The sequence below is a fragment of the Stegodyphus dumicola genome, chromosome X1 (assembly GCF_044657685.1).
Source record: "Stegodyphus dumicola isolate Sdum_Otavi_A_Nest chromosome X1, ASM4465768v1".
NCBI classification, from domain to species: domain Eukaryota; kingdom Metazoa; phylum Arthropoda; class Arachnida; order Araneae; family Eresidae; genus Stegodyphus; species Stegodyphus dumicola.
Window position 1 is genome coordinate 201,423,978 of NC_140780.1, and position 21,054 is coordinate 201,445,031.

Sequence of the window (21,054 nt, forward strand, 5' to 3'; positions counted from 1 at the left end):
CAAATGACATTTTTACCGTGCTTTTAAGTTTTTAATTGTTTATTACTATGAGTTAATTAATAATAACGTACTTCCGTTGTTCCGTATTTAAATATATGTCTGAAAACTATATGTAATAAAATTCTAAATATTTCTTTCTGTTCTTAGAATAGTATATGCTATGCAGCCAGTAGTGCATCACGTTGAGATGTGCTGTCGTGATGGGAGAAGTACACTAGCATCACTCAAAAATTATGGGTTTAGACTTCACGCAGAGCGTGTTACACATTTCTGCAAGCAATGGGTCTTCAAAGTGGGGGATGTTTTCTTCGTAATCACCGAAAGACAAGAGAATTATGCAAAGCATAGCATATGGAGGGAAAATACAGTTCGAGCTGAGCCTTTTACAGTAATGTGTTGCGAAGACAAGAGTACTCATGAAGTGGATACTGTTTTCAACGTGGCTCTTTCCGTAAAAAATGTGAAACATGTTACAAGAAGAGTTAGGTCCCTTGGAGCTTCAGTAATTCAGCCACCAACATCAGTCAAAGATGAAAACGGTTATGTTACTTACTCTATTATTCGTTCCTGCTGCGGTAATGTCGTGCACACGTTAATTAATAAAGATGATTATAGAGGGCATTTTTTGCCTGGATTTGAAACTGTACATACTATTATTGAAGATTCCTGTGTGACTACAGGGGTCACGCATATAGATCACGTAACGTTAGCTTGCTTTCCTGGTGATTCCTCGAGTGTTATAAGTTGGTATGAGTCTTGTTTTGGAATGCAACGTTTTAGCATCAGCAGGTAAGTTTTCATTTTTTACAAATAATGATTTTTAAATTGTATGAAAAGTAAATTCCTTTCAAAGAGTAAAATTGAATGCTGATAATTGTCAGCTGATACTGCTTCCTGTATTAATTACATTATCTACTAAGTTTCTTTCATAAATTATAATTCTTTTTGAAATAATAATGCAAAACGTGTTATTTTAGATACATTGTATTTTTAATACGCAAATCACTCCAAACTGACTGTTAAAGGTGTGAAAAACATATGGTGTCCGTATTCAAATTAAGTTTTGTTTTCTTTATTGTGATGCACTAGTTTTGGAGTTAATTTTATGAAAACTTATGGTTTGAGATTAAAAATGCAATTTCCTTTTGAAACATGATTTTCATGCATTTGCGCGCTTAATTTCTCGATTTTTAAGGTCAACGTATGTCTTTCAATAAAGAATTTAATTATGGAATGCGATGCTTTTCCTTTAATGGAGAGATCATAATTGTAATTCAGACAGCCTTAGAAATTCGTTCATGGTGTGTTTGTGAAATAATAAAACAAATCTGTTTGTACAGCTCGCGTAACTTTCGAGACATTTACTATGAATTACATCAACGATTTTTAATTAGCTAAGCCATCAAGCACTGTCTGTGGTAGGAGTTGAGAGGAAGTTCAACAGAAGAAACGAAAATTCTGAGGAACAAAAATATTAGCATAAATTTGTGAAGTACTTGTCTTCAGTAATCTTAACTGATAAACCAGTTCATCAAAATAACAATGTATCAAAATAACCAATCCATCAAATATCAACGTAATTTGATGCAACTAGCAATTTATGATCCAGACAGAAACTAACTAAAAAAATTAAAGCAATATTGAATAAAACCCAGTTAAAATATTCATTGAAACCTACAGCTTGTATAGAACGGCAAAAATTACACTAGAATCGCGTTGAATATTGGGAGCTCTAATATGCTGATAATAAAACCAGTAAATGAATTTTTAAGTACACAAGTCTTAAGTTCACAAATCTCACACAAAGAGTCTAATAATTGATAGGGCTTTGCCTAATAAACATAGGGATCAGGAATGGGCATAGGGATCAGAAATCAATTAATTTAGATAACTTATTCTCTAAAAATGAAGGAAATTTCAGGGTTATCTTAAGATTTCCATTCAGCCTGGGAACAAATACCTGGAGATTATTTACAAACTGCAAAGAAAAATGCTCTATGTACAAGTTTCATGATTCAAAACGAAATACCTGCGGTTATCTGATACAAACAAAAATTATAGACTATAAAATAATCAAACTATTTCTCAGTCTTGATTAATGAAACAACTAATGTTGCTACTGTTGAGCAAATGCCTTTCTGCCTTTGGTATTTTGAACAGGAGCAGATGAGGATTTGTGATTTTTTTTTTTTTTTTGCATTTCTTTCCAGTTACTTCTGCAGCTGCACAAAGTATTTCACATGCAATTTTGAAAACTTTGGAAGATTTGACTCTGGACGTCACATAGGTTAGAGAACAAAGTTATGATGGCACTTATGTTAGGTGTAGAGAGTTTAAGGGACGCAAGCATGCATTGCCAAGCATTAATCTAAAGCCGTTTATGTGCGTTGTATGTCACACTGCTTAAATCTTGCAAATCTAGATTCTTGTCAAGACATCAGAAATTGTTTTAGGATAATTGAAAATACATATTAATTCCTCACACCGCAAAGATATAACACGGGATATAAAAAAAGATCAATGAATTTTGCGCCAAATAGAAAAATTGCATTCAAAGAAGCTATGCCCTACAAGATGGGTGGAGAGGCATTATTGTATAATGATTATCGTTGAACTTTTGGATACTGTGTACGGTTTATTTTGATTTTCTAATAGTTATTTTTATTTTGGATTAAATCTTTCCTTTAGTTTCTCATTTTTCACCTACGTCTCCCTACCAGAAGGAATTTTCAGGATTTCGTTTTATGTAAATTAGGTAGAAAGAAGTATTTAAGTTGAAGTCTAGAGCACTTCACTAGAAGAGCTTAGAAGAGCGTAGATCGTGTGTCTGCCTTCCAGCCACGTTGTTGCTGCTAGTCTAATCTTATTGCTATTTGGTGGTATTAAATGCTTGCTAGATTTCGTCGGTGATCTTAATTAAGGGCAAATTCTGTTAGTTAATTCTGTGCAGCTTCGGCTGGTTTTTAATTTAGTTAATATTAAATTAGTTTCTTATTTTCTGTCTTGAGTTAAAGCCTAAGTCGAGGCTTATTGTAAGCCAGAGAAGGAGCCTTCTGTTCATTTACTTGAGTTGGAATAAAGGATAAATTTAACCCTTCTTTGGATTTGTTATTCACCAGAACGCTGAGATATGAGTCGCTGCACAGTTGTTAAGTATTCTAGATTTCAAAGAACACTAATTTAAGTTCCAAAGTTCATGTGTCGTACTTGCTGGCGGCTTATGGCGTACCAATTTCTCTCACTCATCGAACAGAAGTTTTCAGTTCATGAAAGATCTGAGAACGCGCTGTTTAAAGAAGGAACGAAAGGAAACACAGGAAAGTGGGCGCAACGTGCAGTCTCACAATATCGTATTGTAAGGTGGGATGACGAAGGCCCTGCAGACATGGCACTGTCACGATCCTTAAAACGTCACTAATGCATCAGTGGCTGGTCGAAGTATCGGAGATATTGATCAGGGATTAACAGGATGTGCACTTTCTGATATTCTGTACTATCGAACCAGGTGACAGGCTGACATGAGGTAAAAATCTTGAAGCTTCTAATATCCGTTTCCCTCGGAACCTTCATACATAGAAATAATACTACTCTCAAAAACAGGATTCAGAGAAAACGATATCACACCCTTCATGCGTACATGGGCGTCGTTGAACTCATCATCCTAGGCGCCGATTTCTTTTACGTAGTATCAAAAAAAGCCGAAGCAATGATCGTCTTGTTGACAATCTGTCTGTTGTAGGCGCGGTTGCACCGTGCCTGGAGACACATAATACTGTGCAACATATCCAATTTCCTGCCCTAAGATATGTTATAGTGTCTTTTGGGGGCTAGTTCTTTCTCTTTGGGAGCGTAAACTAACTAGATCTAAAACGACTGTATGAGGAATTATGCTCAGGTTTTAACACAACAGAAAAGTCAGAAGAAGGTGCAAAGGACCCTTTATTCAATATAATATGATTGCACAGATGGCTCCACTTGAGCTTACATAAAACCAACACATCTGCCTTAACCCAAACAAGTAACGTTGAACTTAAAATGTAATTAATCTAGTCTAACGGCTGACAGGATAATTTAACGCGCAGGAAAGTTCGTAGAAGCCTAATGGCTAATGGCTAGAAGCACTCAATGCCGCGGAATCAGATCTCTGGTAATTCAAAGTAACAACGTGGCCTTCGATCCACGTTTGTTACTTTGAATTACCAGAATAATAACACGCTCTAAAACTGAATAACACGCTCTAAAATTAAATTCCAAAACCTTTGCTTAAACAGCACTTCTTTCTCCCTTAATCTGAATGCACGCGAGCTATCTCAATCTCATTAGCATTCTGGGAGGAAAGCGCGGGTGAAAACAAGAGTGAAAGGAAATTTTCTTTAATTAAAACTTAACTGTTAGTCTAACTAGATAAATCTCCACAATGTCATATGGCAGTTCGGTCTAGAGTGATGTGATAGCTGTTATCTCAGGCATTGGTGAGTGGGGCCCTTAGAGCTTCTAGAACTGCAACATCCATTAAAATTTACCATAACAGTGTCTGAATCTTGATCAACGCGAGCAAAAGTTACTTAATTCTGTAATCTGTAATCTGGGTAGGCAACAATTTACCCACGATCGCATTATGAAAAGTACAATCGTACTCCCATATCCGCTATTCTTAACAAAGGGAAGTCCTTTGAAGTTTCAAAATGCAAACCAAGTGATAAACAACATATGGCCAAATGTCAAACATAGCCCATGAAACAAGCTAAGTACTATATTCCTATAGTAATCATGGCTATATACATGTGCATATACATGATTACATGCATGACTATATACGTGAGCATACACTTTGCTAAAGGATTTAACTAAATGGAAGGGCGATAAAAATGGTTATCTTTGAAATCAAATGTGCGTTTATACTTTACAGGCAGCTCCTCTTTATTGCTGTTTTCTTATATGATCTTTCTCCCCCCCCCATGACGGCTGCCAAAAAGTCAACAGGAATCAAAACATCTGACCCCTTCCTCCATGTGCACAGAGTTTCCTGTTAAACTTTTTTTACCTTTGCTAATCTTCCTGTTATCGTTAATGACATTTTAGCGCATATCTCATACTCAGAAATTAAAAAGAAAATATCCATTTATAATTTTCACGTCTGTAGTTTATTAAAAATTTTAACCCACTAGATACCAAACAAATAGAAAGAAGGAAAAAATAAAGAATAAACCAAAGTTATCACCCTTATATCAATATATAGAATTTTTTAATGCGACAGTTTTTTTCGTTCTAGTAAAAGAAATTGGAATGAAAGTTTTACTTGAAAAATATCTTTCGGAATAAAAAGGAAAGAGAACTTACTGTACTTTTTTCTTTCTTCGATAATCCGGTGGGATCCCAGAAAGATGTTGCACTTAGTTCAAATGAACGCGAAAAGAAATAATTCACCGTTTTAACTTATTTATCATAATTCTCATATTAAGTAACACATACTATATGCATTAACTGACTTGAAATATTTAAATTATTATTGCTTAACTGTTTATTGAACTTTATCTTTACTTCCCGTATAAAACCCCCAAAGAGGGCGTTTAAAACAATAAATTTGTTTTTTTAAGACATCACATTCATATAGAAGTGAGGTATTATTAACAGCGCACAGCATAACATAATCACTTTCTAAAATGTATATCTACTTACACAGTGGCTGTCCAAAATAATGAAAATATCATGCTTAGAAAGTTAATTTTGTTTTTCGCGATTATATAGTAACCGGCAGAAGTAGCCATAACTTTTTTTTATCATTGTTTTACACATCTTCTCAAGGTTGCCTAAAATTTCAAATTTCAGCTATGTTATGTAATTTGATTGAGTTCTAAAGAGATCAGCTTGACTGTGCCCAACTCGTTTTAGTGCATCCATAATACCAGTTGTAAAATTATTAGGAATATCGAGAGGTAATGGGTCTAAAAACTTGATCCCATATATTTGTCTCGGCAAAACATCGTCTGCGAAACTGTAACTTTGTAGAATGAATAAGAAAGTTACTGGCAAAAACTGAAGGATATTAAAGAGAACTGTAACATGTAAAGGAAGCCATTGCAAAAATAGGACTGTTGGGCGTAATATACATCTACAGAATTCAATTGAGACACATACAGTAGAAAAGGAACCGCATAAGGGGAATATTTGCAGCAGAGCTGCTATCTCAAAACTTGTTTCATAAATAAATACTACTGTGGTGCTAGGAACTTAAAACATAACATATCGAACAACAGAAACAACGAGTCAATTTTCACACTAGTTCCTACCTTATATAAAGTTTATGTGCAAAGAACACGACCAAAAGCTTACACTCCAGACTGTCTGGTTTATACAGTAAAACATGGTATTGGTTCAGTTACGTTTTAGGAAGCCGTATCGTAGTTTGCAGCAAATCCAATAATCAGCTAAGAAAGAATAAATTATTATAAAGTATTAAGCAACCATGTTTGTTCCATGGCGCAGACACTGTTTCCCATTGTGGTATTTATGTTTAAGTTTTACAAGCAAAATGTTGTTTGATTTACACCTTTTCGTTCTGCCTCATTTCACCACAAGGCTAGTAACACTTAATTTACGTAGCTTTGAGTGGCAAGCTGTTTTACTATAAAGGTAGAAGAATTACGAGTAGCTGTGAGTAAGAGTTTGGCCTTCTAGCCGCAAATGGCTTGTCGTGTAAGGTTTGCTCTCTGCTGGCGACTCTCTTTCTCAGACGCTGATCTTGAATTACTTAGTATAGTGAAATGTTAGCTTTGTGTTGATAAGCTGCGTATTTTAATCTTTGTCACGGTCTAGGCGAAGGTTGTAGCCCTTGGTAGTAAAGGTAATAAAATGATTCACTTATTTGAGTTTACTGTAGCTTGAAAGAAACTTGTGTTTGTCCAGGTCCAGGTGACTGCTAATTTTGAGTTGTATATTTTAATTTAACTCTCACAAGGGTGCGGTAGAATAAATTTAAAGTTATTTTATTTTTGCATCTATTTGTCTTAGAGATGCAGTTTCTCTAGTGAAAATTCACTAGTAGAATACTTGTGGCTTCTTAATTTGTACATGAGCTAGCTAAATTTATTTAGAACTCCAAGCAGGTGTAATTCTATAAGAAATTGCATCTTTTAAGATAATGACTTCCTCACTCACAAAGAAATCAAATTCTTCAGTCGTAGTTTGAATATAAAGATTAAATTACGCATCTTCACTGACCTGCACAGTCATCAGATTTAAATACCATTGCACCACTGTGGTCTGTGCTGTAAAATAAAGTGAGGTCTCATATTTCTCTTACAGCATCTCTCAAAGAATTGAAGCATTTGATAGTAGAATTGTATACAGTATTTATCACCACCTTTCGGTACTTGTATGCTTCCTTTCTAACAAAATTTCGAGCGGTTTGGATGCCAAAGCGTACTATATAAACCCTACACTACAGTAAATACACGATTCTTCATATTCTCAGCTGTTCCTATTATTTTACATAACCACTCTATTATACACACCCAATGACTGCTAGTAGGTTTAAGTTAATCTCTTCATACGTGTGACAATGGAAAAATTAAAAATGTTCTAAATATACTTTTACTCTTTGCCTATTAATAAAAGTAGTTCACATGCTTTTATTTATTAGTGTCTTGATGAGTATTATCCAATTTGAAAATATTTTACTTTTAGTGAAGTATTGTTTATTATGGTAGCTTGGTTAACGATGATATTGGCGTTACATTTTTTAGATATGGGAGAATTTACAGCAATGAACTTAAGAGTTTTGAAAGAAAATAATCACGTTTATATAAATGAGAGATTACTATTTTTAATAGTAATAGGTATTTTTTTAAAGCAGGATGTTTAAGTAATCAACATCGTTTTAGCTATTAGTTTTGTTTAAGTAATTGTGAGAACTATTTTTATAATTGATTTCTTGTTATATATTTTGGTTTCCCACTCATAGAATTTTCACTTTGATATTTATTACTTTACTCCTTTTATAAGGTATTTCTCCCTCCTTCTTAGCATGCCTTCGTGGTGTAGTGGTCAGCAAGCTCAGCGTGTATTCGAGAGGTCTGTGGTTCAAGTCCCGCCGAGGACACTGCTCATTTTTCATCTCTCCTGCTTTAAAAAAATACCTAATGTCTCAACAGTGGCGCCCGAATTAAAAAAAAGGGGGGTGGATAATGATTTTCCACCACCAGGATTTAGCGATTGGATCCCCTAATCCCCAGTCACTCTTTAAAAGGGGAGTATATAAGGTATTTCTCCCGCCTTCTTAGAATGCCTTCGTGGTGTAGTAATTAGCGCGTTCGACGCGTATTCGAGAGTTCCGTTGTTCGAGTCCCAACGAGGGCATTTTTCATCGCTCTTGCTTTCAATAAATACATAATGTCTCTACGCTTTTAACTTGCTTAATAATGCTATATATTATTGTACTAATACTCAAGTATTAAAATTGACTTACAGTAATAATATATAGCATTATTAATACGTGGGTTCATTTAATTATGTAGGTGGATCATTTATTTGTCGGGTCAGCTTATTTCATTATCGAAAAAAGTAAATGAGGATACAGCAGTCAGGATACAAATCATTTATACTTAAGAAGTTCTGAAGAGAACTGATCTGAAGAGAGCCATAGCTGTTAGTTTTCATTAATTTTATGTTATTTACACTTTTAAGAGTAGGCAAATTCATGATAGTAAAAAGAAATTCTATTTCATATTCATTTTAGAACAATACAAGCTAATAACTTCACATATATATGACAGCAGGTGTCAATGCCGTTTTTACATGTTTTGGCTGAAAGAAAAGCAGGGAAAGTAAGCTAAAATTGACGTAATTTTCTCTCATAAGAGGAAGAAGTTCAGTGGCGTTAATTTAACTGGTTTTGTAATTACGGTGTATATTGTTAGATAAAAATTTACCTTTACTTTTACATTTTTACAAGCAACGCCAACATTAAGCAGCATACAATTTCTGGGCAGGGAGAACTTACAAATCAGAGATATAACACACAACAGTAAGTTAACACAAACGCATTATTTTTAGCATAATAAAGGAAGTATCGCATAACTAAGGAAGTATCGCATAACTGAGGAAGTATCGCATAACTAAGGAAAGGACTTAACGGATCCATTGAAAATTAAAACATATCATGCAACACATCTGCAAAATTAGAAGTCATTCTACGCCCTAATATTAATAACATGTAAAAATAAAACAGTCTTTGGAAATTTATTAATTAAACATACTAATGGCAGTTGAAAGTGAAATTTCGCCTATAGGTACAGATAATCGAAAAAATTAGAAAAAAAAATAAAGGAATTTTAATTTATTTGCCTTTTTTAAGTTCGTGTTTAGCAGAATTTAACGTGCTTTAGAAAATCATCATTTTCATTCAATACGACTATTTGTTGGGAGATAATAAAAAATGTGAAGTACTTGTATAGGAAAAACTTCATACGAGGGTGTGATAAAGTGAGTTTAGGAAGATTTTATTCTTTCTTTATTTTTTTGGATGCTATTTTGTTCTTCGTTGCCTTTATCTTCTGATTTTAGCCTATCAGTGGCTGAGTGTACATACAAAGTCACTAAACAATGATAGTTCGACCTGGGTTGGAATTTTAGTGAATGAAGCTGACTGCAGGGGCCTTTTCATGGTTTTTCAATGTGTAACACAGTTAAAGTATAAGTTAGATTTCTTTGAAAAAGGTTTTCCACAGAGATATTTATTTCCGTGGCTAAATAGCCATTATGTGCTTTACCATGAATGATTGAATGAAAAACAAAGGAACTGATTTTTCAATTATGTTTACAGCTTTTTAGGGTTAGAGCTTCAAATTTGGTTGAATTTAGTCACTTCTATTTTTATTGGATTATATTAGATCTAAATTTTAACTAAATAAATTTATCATTGGTAAAATTTTGTTATCTTCCCTTTAATTTTCGTAGTCTTATTATCCTAGTTATTTACCTCTGTTTTTAGAGTTATGATTATTAAAAACTCAAAGCTTTACACCTTGGTTAATTTATTTATTTATGATATAGAGCAAGGATTGCTTTCTGAATAAGTTATCACTTTTCTTATTAAAAAATCTTAATGTATACCAAAATTTCTTCGAATTAATTTATGACACATTACTTATTGCATAAAATTGCTTAAAGCAGAAAGTCTTATCCTTTTAGAGAATAAAATTGCTTACCTTGGAAGTGCAAAAGTCATTTAAAATAAAAATGTTTATTTGAGCCACGCATCAGAATTTGAGAACACTGAGCGTATTTTAGTAAATAAAGCTTCAATACTTAATTTTGATTAGGAATCCGACTCATAAATAATATACTTGGCGATTTAGCATAGTTTGGAATGGAAATTGTATTTATCGTGGAATGCAGCATAGAATATATATATAATTGTAATAATAAGCAAGATAGAAAGTATTAAACAGAGAAAACTTACAAAATTGCAGTAATAATTAATAGTACTCTAATAATGTAGACATAAATTAAATATATGAAGCAAAATGTTTTATAAAAGACCTCACAAAAACTTATCAATGAAAATGTGAAAACTGGCGATGTCATCATCCAAAATGTAAAAAAGGTTGACAAAATAAACAAAATATTCCTTAATTCGAAGTACACCTGGCATAATTATGCTAAATGAAAGCTTAAAAATATAGACGAGTGATCTAGATTAAATTAGATAAAATCTTTTTCAAGAGGATGGCGCTGTCTGATTCTAATTTGGTCGTTTTTCTGAAACTTTAAGTAGATGCATTTAAACCCCAAACTGTATTTAATGTTTCAAACAATCATCAAAATCAGTATTCATCAAGAGACCGTTTCACCGCCGAAAAGACATAATCTTTGTCCAAGTAAATATAAAAAATAACGAATGCCTTAATGACTGGAAACAATTCTCAAACATTAAAGTAAGAACAATACGGATAATAATATTTCTTAAAAAAATAATACATAGAGGAAAAATCCTATTACAGTAAATCTGAACTACCCTAAATATGAATGTTTCCCTAAACATGAATAGTCTACTTAAAACTTTCTAAAAATGCTGAACTATTTTAATATACAAACAACAAACAAACGAAATAAAATATTCAATTATTTACCAAGGCATATGCCTAAAATAAGATACGAAAGACTGGATTGATAAAAATATCATCCCTTTTAAATCATATTATCCCCCATACTTTGAATATGGCGCTTGTTGGGAAGCCAAAACTCTTTCGAAGTTGAGCGGGTGAATATGAGGGATATAAACTGAGATGCAGCAAACTCTTTGGTTTTTAAAGAGAAGATAGTAGAACAGTAGTAGTTTGCAAAAAACGTATTTGAAATATCTTGACTGGCTGCAGGCTCCAAAGCCAATATCCGAGTGTAAACAAATTGAATCATCTTTAAAATCTGAATATTTAACTATATACATAACTATCTGATATTAAAGTTTTATATTAGCGAACATTAAAACTTATTTTTTACAAATTCTAATTACATTTTAATAAATTTTAACACATGAAATATTTCAAAATAAATAAATCTGAGAATAAACTAACTAAGTTAAGGTTCTGGAGGCCATTTAAATCTAACGTGCCGTTTTACGTTACTAGGGGGGAAAAGTAAATAGAGCGTAAAAGTTAAAAATCGGAACGCTTTTGTTTTTTGGGATGCATTAGGGACTTTTATGGTGTTCTTAATTTAACCCCCTTCATGAAAAGCTTTTAACTGATTCAAACCACCAATAAAATGAAATAACCGAAAGTTATTTTCTGGGCAAAGATTTCACGATTTATTCTTTATTTTTACATAGATGTTTTGTTTTCATTACGAAATACCCATCTAGATAAGAAAGAGATGGATATTTAAAAAACGGTTTTCATATTTAGAGATTTAATTTTATTTTCTTCGCTTGCATAGGTTAAGTGCGGCATTAATGTACTAAAAATAGTTGAAAATATCATTGTTGAATAAAGTGTTATAATTTTTTTTAACCTTTCTTTAATACTCAAAGTCTCAAACATATACTTTCTCTTAATTTTTAAAACCAAAATGTAAATTAAGTAATGCTGTTAAAGTAAAGTGACCACACGTCCCGATTTTGGCGGGACAGTCCCGCTTTTTGGAGGACTGTCCCGCAACTCGCCGATTTTTAAAAATGTCCCGCTTTTTAGAAAACATCTACATTTCTTATTTTAAATGTACTGTAAAAATATATTACCTATTATTTATTACTTATTACAGTGAATATAAAGAAATAAAAAATAACACATAAAATGCATGCAGAGTAAACTAAATTAGGCGATGTAACTAGTTAGATTTACTCGGTGGTGTTCAATTATTGTCGTTACGTCTCGTCAAGAAATATGTATTGTTAACGGAAGAACAGCTAGCATTAGCTGAAGGGCTATTTGCTTTCCACACCATAAACCACAATCAAAGATTCAGATCAATTGATTGTAAGTCGCAAATGATCAAGACATTGTACGACAAAAAATTTGCACGTGCAAGGACAAAAACCGAAACAATTATTTGTAATGTTTTTTAACCATATTCGTTTTCACAATTGCAGAAATGATTCGATTAGATGCACATTTATGTCCATATACTATGATGCTTACAACCACAAAGATTTAAAATTATTTCCCACAATTGTTAGACTTTTTGATCCAGAAATAGGAATTAAAATTAGAATATTAGATTTTGTTTCATTGCCGGGTGAAACTTTTTTTTTTTTTTCCCAATGGCAGATTGTGAACAGTTACAGTTCTTTAACAGAGTATATTAATCTATACTAAGGCCAGACGTGTTGATCTCTTTATTATGGAGGCACCTAATAGGTGGGCCACCATTGCCTCCTATGAAGGGACGGACAGTTACAACCATGCATTCTCCGGGATTCGAACTCAGGCCCTTCGGTATCGCAGCCAGGCTCCCCTAACAACTGTATCGTCTGGGCGGCTGCAGGGTGAAACTTCATAAATAATTTTTGATTCAATAAGTACTATTTTAAAAAAGAATAATTTAAAGTGCCTATAGAATAATTTGAATAATAATTGCCTATTGTGAGGCAATAATTTTATTGTTGACACTAATGCAAATTTTCGTGGAAAAGCTAGAAGAGGCATCAATAACGTTTTTACGAAACTTAAAGAACGTTTGAACCAAAAAATTAAATTAAGTAGGTTGTGCAGCGCATATTCTACACAATAATATTCAAACAGCATCTGACTTACTTCCAGTGGATGTTGAAAATATTATTGCAAAAATTTATTCCTATTTTTATATATATACTGTGCGTGTAGAAAGTTTGAAGGATTTTTCTGAAAGCGGAGAAATCGAATATAAAAGAATTATTGATTACAACAAAACACGATGACTAGATCTTTTACCAGCTGTAGAAAATATTAAAAAAATATACGAACCATTAAAATCATACTTTTTATCACAAGATAAATGTCCAAGAATATTGCAGCTGTTTTTTGAAAATGACACATCACAAATTTGTCTTCAGTTCATCGACAACCAAGCTATATTATTTCCCAATGCTGTGAAAATTATTGAAGGGGACAAAATTTCAATTAAGGAAGTGTCAAATGAAATCAATAACTTAAAAAAAATTGCGAGAAAGAATTAATAATGATTACATTCCTTTAGTTATCCGAAAGGACATCAATAGGTTGGAAGAACAAGGTGCCATATTAAACGACCTGATTTTCTGAAAGAAGTTAGAAATTTTTATAATAGCTGCTTGGAATATCTTGAAGAATGGATAGTTTAATTAGAGGATATTAAAAACTTTCATTAGGTGACATTAAAAAAGGAGATTTTATTGGAAAATGTGGAAAAATCTTTTTAATATATTAGTAACCATTTTCCGAAAAATAATATTTGCGAAAATGATCTTTTTGATGAGGTGTCATTGGTGAAAAGATGCGTTACTGATAAAAAAATTAAATGTTGGTTGCCTGCAAATGTGAAAACAGACAACAAAAAAAAAAAAAAAAAAAAAAGGGACGGAGTTATTCCTTCATTTTAAACAGAATAATATTCCTTACGAAAATATTTTGAAAACTGTAGAACACACGCTTTCCCTTCCAGGAACAAATGCAGCAACAGTACGTGTTTTTTCTAGTATCAATAAAATATGGATAATTGAAAAAAACGCAGTTGAACATTAAAACTTTAAAATCTGTATTAAGCCTAAAATATAATTTGACCAATTCATGTGAGAAATTTCACGACATTTTAATAAATGATACAAATCTATTGCAAAGTATTCACTCGGATAAAAAATATAACCTTGAAACAGAATCATAATTTTTTTTAATAAAATATTAAATTAATTAAAAAACATAGCATTCAAATTATTGCTTTTTACAAATATTTTTATAGTTACCAATAGTTAATAATAAATATATTTTTGTATATTTATAGACAAGTATATGAATGTATATAATAAAATATGTTTTTCTGAATTATTGGTTTGCTTTCATAATTAAATTATAACTCTCATTTCATTCCATTTGTCCCGCTTTGTCTCAATGAAAATGTGGTCATTTTATGTTAAAGTCATATTTGTGTTATTAAGTATAGGTACCTAACACTTTACGAAATTTCGTTTTTACCAAGTATTTTCGATTAACGAAAGAAATTCAAAGAAGATATTTACTTTTACGAAAAATATGAAAAATGAAAATTATGTTTAATCACCGAAAAGTATGACTGATTATTCTATGGCATATAAAGTAGCTTTCGCCATGTGTTTTGTTTGTCTGCGAAGAATATACAGTACAGAAAAATAGGTCAATTTTAGATCGAAGCATACTACCTTACTTCAAGGATTTTGCAACTGAAAGAGCATAATATATTTCAACTTTTGATATTGCTCCAGGCAGCATCGAAACTGTTGACGCAATGATTTCATGGACACAAGCAACAACACTATACTAGGCTTCTTTTTTCATTTCCTTCTGCACTGCAGATTTTGTATATCCCACTACCGTGCTTCCGATGGCCGAACACATCATCGTCATTACTACCACCTTTATTGTTTGTTATGGAAAATTATTGTTGAATATTTAGTTTACTACATGATTATGTTTCACACGGTTTCAATACTTACATATTCTCTTAACGAGAGAATGCAGGAAGTACCGATATTTCGGTTTATGATTTTACATCGGGGCAAACTGCATTTATCAGAAACCGTTAATCGAATTATAAATTTGGAGCTTTAGCATTACACTGTATATGATATGTGCAACACATATGCCTAAGGGTACTTCTAATCAAATGCATTACTAGAAAATAAGATGTTTTTAATTGCTTACATATTGCAGCGATTTTCAAATACTAGAGTAGAATACTAGAGTTCAGAAAGATAAACTTAATTATTCATAGAACGGGGAAGATATTTTGCGGAAAAGAAACAAAAAAAATGCAAGGAGCTATTTTTATATCTGATAGAAGACATAATAGACACTTCAGTTCGTTTTTACTCTAAACTGCATAAGCAATCGCATCCTGAGCAAGTTTTATGATAGTCTTTTTCTATTCAATTAAATACTACGAACAAAGCTATACTTGCAGCCAGCCTATTCGTTTGAGATAAACCCCCAGGTCGAAATTCCTGTATTCAGTGGTCTTTACCACTCAGCCATTGGTTGGGCGAGAGATGGAGGACTTCGCTAACCACAGTAGTAACACAATTTAAATTAATAACTTTAAATAAAACAAATTAGAATACAAATATTTGATTCCAAATATGAGAATAAATAGCACATGAATAGTTTAAAATAAGGTATTGTATTGGCAAAGCACCCATGCTGCGGCTATAAATTCATGATTGTGTTCTTTTTATTTTGAGAGGTGGAAAGGTAAATGTTTTCAGCTTGTATGATATTAGAGTATTATAACATGGTCAAAACTGCTGTGAGTTATAGTATGACATGCCTGGCTTTCTCTAGTTTTCGAGTGAGCTGTTAAACTTCGGGAGATGATTTCTCTTGTTTTCATAAGAAGAGTTAGCATCTATCCTGTCCGCACAGGTTCTTGTGTGTCGTGAAAGGCCTAGCAGCGGAAACACTGTGTGGGTCCCTCTACGACTCCGCATGTATCTTCAGGTACATGAGATATTCTAGATAGAAGATGGTTCTGACCTTTTCATTGCTTCTGAAGGCGATGGTGAATAGTTGTACTTTAACGACTTTGCGTCCTCTACTGCTAATCAGCTGGTCGACTTTCAAAACAGGGAAATTCTGAATTATCCACGCGTCTTGAAAGGCAACAGTATTGGCAAATGAAGGCAAGACTTCGTATAAATACCTTTGCGTTTTTGTTATGAGGCTAGAGAAAAGTATGAAACTTAATTGCCTTGCGATAAGACAATGCAGTGATTTACCTGTGCGCCTGGTTCAAAGACTGTTGTAGAGAATTCTGTGTCAACGCGTATTTTCGCTTTAATGTCTTTTAAATTACTCATTCCTGAAAGGAAGCTGTTCATTCCATGGATGGGGCTGGTGCTTCAACCGAAAAAACTTTAACATAGGTCAGGCTCTGAAATTTCTTGGACGGTTGAAAAATTGTCTGAATAGATGCGTTAATGTTACTGTTAGTTATTATCAATCTTTGCATTATTATGTACTTGTTATTATTTTACATTTTATAAAATAGTACATGATTTAACTGACAGCTTCTTTTCACTTTTGGGTCAGCAAAAGTCTCTCTCTTTTGAATTCATTCTTGCTCGTAAATTTTTCTATAACCTTCAATACCTAAACAGATTTTTCAAACAGATTAAACAGTTCAAATTTAGTTTTACGGGTTTAATAGAATTTCTTCCGGCACAATTTAATACTTCAAATTTAAATTTGAAATATATAACTATAATTAACTTTGCGTTTCAGCGTTCCAAACAACTTAGAAACTATACTAATTCACTTAAAAACCCGTCAACCAAACCCAGAAAAAAAAAATTACATTGACTGAACTCATTTCAAATCAATCACTGCTTTGCGCTTTTGAAAAAAGGAGGATTGCCTGTTTTACGAAATGTAAAGACGTTTTATACTTCTGTTTTTATGAAAACTTCCTGAAGATTTGTAAGGTTATTAGTTGCAACTAACCAGTTATTTACTATTTCACTCCTTACTATAACTTCTTCTTTTCATTTCTTCACCAGAATGCCAATCAGTTAGCATTTAAGCTGAGGCTTTTGGTCTGTAAGACAGAGCCTGTTTCTGCCTTTCGCGGGCACGTTACGTTAGTTCTTCTTTCTGTTATATTTCTGATGAGTTTGTAAGTATTCAGCTGTGCGTTACTGTCAAAATTTGAACTGGATATGCCAGTTAGAAGTTCTAGGCCAGCTTAGATTTAAAATTTAATTAGGCAGTCTTTGAATACTATTCTACGTTTTAAATTGTAATTTCAGTGTTATTTTAGCTGCATCGCCACATGTTGTGGTTGACTTTGTTAGCACAAGAACGTGCATTTATGTTAAAATTTCATGTTTAAATGAAAAGTTTTATTTTAAACGTTCTCAATTCTGTAGTTACTTTCAGATATTTCAGCTTATTAGGGGTTAGTGACTATTTTTACCAGATCAAGTGAAAGTCTATAGACTGAATCTCAAAAGGTGTTGCTGTTTTAGATTTTTGTGTCATCCCATTTTTTTTTCAAATCTTCACCAGACAGTTTACTGTTACTGCTGTTCTACTGTAGTTCGTTTACCAATTAACGTATTAGAAAGGGATAGGGCTATTTTTTTCCTCAGGTGTCCATCTCGCAACTTGTGATCGCCTGAATTCGTTTTTCTTTTATCTGTATCAGAGTGGAAGATAAAAAGAATAGGGATAGTAATGCGAGTAATAATTCATTCAGTGCTTTATTAAGAAATATGTTTTAAGTTAAATGATTACACCCGATTATAAGGTAAGAAGATTTCAGCACGTTTGCACCCTTCAGCCCACCAAAGAATTGGTACTGAAACCTCGAAGATCCTCAAAAATATTATGAGAAAAATTATTTTCTTGACTGTAATTCCAAAATACTACTTTTCTGTACACATGGACCCATTTTTAAAATGCACGTATAAATATTTACCTAAACGCACTTAGGAAAACATTCTTGGAGGTCTGAAGAGTTAAGACATCACGCGCGGAATCAGATTTATATTAACGAAGAAAAAGGTGATCAGAGAGTATTAAGTTAATGTGATGATCAATCTCTATTTCATTCTACTTAGTAAATTCTTTCCAAGTAGTGCAAGAACATCTTTAAGGATATCCTGAAGATTTTGCTCACGGGATATCCCCTCTAGGTTCCATCGACAACGTACGGGAAGTCATGAGGATTTGAGGTCCTACTTACTATATCCCGGAATATCCTGTTAATCTCCTAAACATATCCTCCAGAGTGCTTAATTTCACATCCCAATATATACCCAAGAACTGTTGTTCAGTTCCATTGAAATTGTGCAGGGATGTTGTGATAACTTAAGACCTTGTTTGCGTCAACAGAGTGTTTTAGGTCATTCGTCATTCTTCTACGGTTATTATGTGAAGGTTACAGGCGAAAACATCTTGGCAAAAACATAGCGAACGAAAACGTCATGGAGAAAACAATGCAAGGTGAAAAACCTTATCCTACGAAATATCCTAGGAGAAAACAAAGCAAAGAGAAAACATTACAGCTATAAATCATCGTGGTATAAAACATCGTCTCTGAAAATAAAGCAGCTAAAAAAACGCAGTTTTAAAACATCGTCGGAAAAATATCATGGTAAAAAATAAAGCACTTACAAATCGTAGAATGATGATAACATCGCAGATCTGTGTTTTTCAGGCTTTTAAAGTTGTAAACGTGCATTCGTATAAAGATTTATGAGGGTAAAAATGAATGAGGAGCATGTTTAACTCTGTATTTCATATTTTTAGATTAATTAAAGTTCATTGCTAAAAAAACAAGAAAGAAACTCAACCTGACTATTAAAAGTCATTATTTAATCTCATATGAAGTTGTATGGGCAATTTTTCATGAAAAATATCGTTCAGAGATTTAGAAAAGTGATGATGAATAATTGCATAACCTACATTAAACCTGTTTAAGTAACAATTTGTAAAATTATTTTCCTTCATTTTGCTTATCTTATCAGGTTCTATGTTCCGCCTTACTTTCTTTGGGAACATGCACAGACCTGACTCGGAATACGGAGCTTACTAAAGCTATGTTCAATAACTGTGGGAAGTAGACAGGATACACAGAAAGGGTATACAAAAACCCCTTTATTTTTCACTCTTTACAATAATTTCCGTACTTCGGAATACAGAGACCAACTACTTGTGGTCTGAACGTAAGAATAAAAATATAACTAAACTCTAACTTAACTTTGGAACAATAAACGTGGAAGATTGGCCTTATATTAACAGGAAGCCGTATGTAGTACAGAGAACTGTTAACACTACAATACGTTTAAAAATTATCACGAGGATTAAACCTCTGGCCTGGAAGGCAAAACAGCAACCGAGTAAAACTTCTAAGGCAAGCGGCCTGCTTCGACTAACTCCTTCCTCTCTCTCGCTTGGCAAAAAGCCACAACTTAAGCCACAACTTGGCTTTCGCCAGACAAATTTTGCATAAATAAGTTAACGCTTTTAATTCTGGCCGGAAGTAGAAAATAAGAAGTGATAGTAAAGATTTAAAATAAAATAAACGTTAGTAAAACTTAAGATCCTTACATACTTCCCGCCAGAATTAATTAGTTTGAAACTGAGGTCTAAAACGACCTTATTGAAAACTTTTAGCTCTAGAATCTAACGCGAGGCCAATCTTTTACAAACATTTCTCACTAGAAACTAGAAATTTAAAAAAAAAAAAAATTTGTTTTTACAACAGCAGCTCCATGGACACCCAATTTTTCATCTGTACTGCATCTAAACAGGAGCTTTTATTCAAATCTGGTTCCTTCCAGATATCTGGAAGGAAAACTAGTTTAATGAAAAGTTACACAATGAAATGGCAAGTAACATACATATTTATATTTCTCTTAACATTCTTATTTCATTCATGACTATTTTAATTATCTCTTCCCGTGCTCTCTGACATGTGTTGTAAAAGAACACCAAACACGAATGTGTTTATGTATACGTGTTCAACACTGCCTCCTACAATCAAAACACTAACGTGTTAAAATTCAACATAACCAGACCTCGTAACACACCCTATCCTCAACTCTAAACCCTGAGGTACTATTCTGAAAGTGGCTAACTCTGAAGTGTAGCGTCAGAGAACCTAACTACATTCATTCAACCTTTAACACATATTCACCATAATTTGGTCTTTTTACAGTCACACGAATAAAAAAAAAAAAAAAAATTAACATTACTTTCACTTTTACCACATCACGGTATTTCTTAACATTTGAAATAACAGTTCACATTGTATGTAAGAACATATTAACATGCCGTTAATTTTACGCATTTGACAACATACATTAGTAGTACATTGTTAACTTCTATTCTTTTCAAAGCAAGTGCGAATTTTTCTACATTGAAATACTACATTTCAAAAAGTCTTTCAGATTAAAACTTCTTTCTTGCCAGAATGTTTTAAATAAAATTTATACAATAAATTTTACAATATTTAAGTATTTACACCTTCCTATTATACATCAACTTTAGCTTTACGCGCGAGTAATTGAAAAACATAATACCAAAATCGGTAACAACTCATTTCTCGCCTTTTTGGCGATAAAGGTAGACCTCACATGAGGTAAAACTTCTTGAAATCTGCCACTTGCAGTAAAAATGAAAGATTAACTTAAGTTTGCAAAGTAACATAAAATTTTATTTATCTTTGTGATATTCGGACATTCTTTTCTAAGCCCAGTCCTGGAAGGTAGCGCAGATTCTGGTTTGTTTTATCCTACTTCTTGTGCGGGCTCGCCCTTCAGTGCCTTCCTCTAGAAGCTTTCTTTTTCCTCCAGTTCGGTCACCCTTGAATACCTTCTTTTTCTCCTCTGCCTGTGGTCTTGGCCGT

General features: G+C 32.9%; 1 protein-coding gene across 2 annotated transcripts in view; it reads left to right on the top strand.

Annotated features, from left to right (window-relative positions):
- Positions 1-21,054, top strand: part of LOC118202389 (4-hydroxyphenylpyruvate dioxygenase-like protein) — a 176,142-nt gene that overhangs the window by 99,904 nt on the left and 55,184 nt on the right. For both annotated transcript variants that reach the window (XM_085808038.1, XM_085808037.1), the window contains exon 2: positions 148-789. In XM_085808038.1, coding sequence (XP_085664164.1) covers positions 161-789 — 629 coding nt within the window. In that variant the 5' untranslated portion in view covers positions 148-160. The remainder of the gene's footprint in view (positions 1-147; positions 790-21,054) is intronic.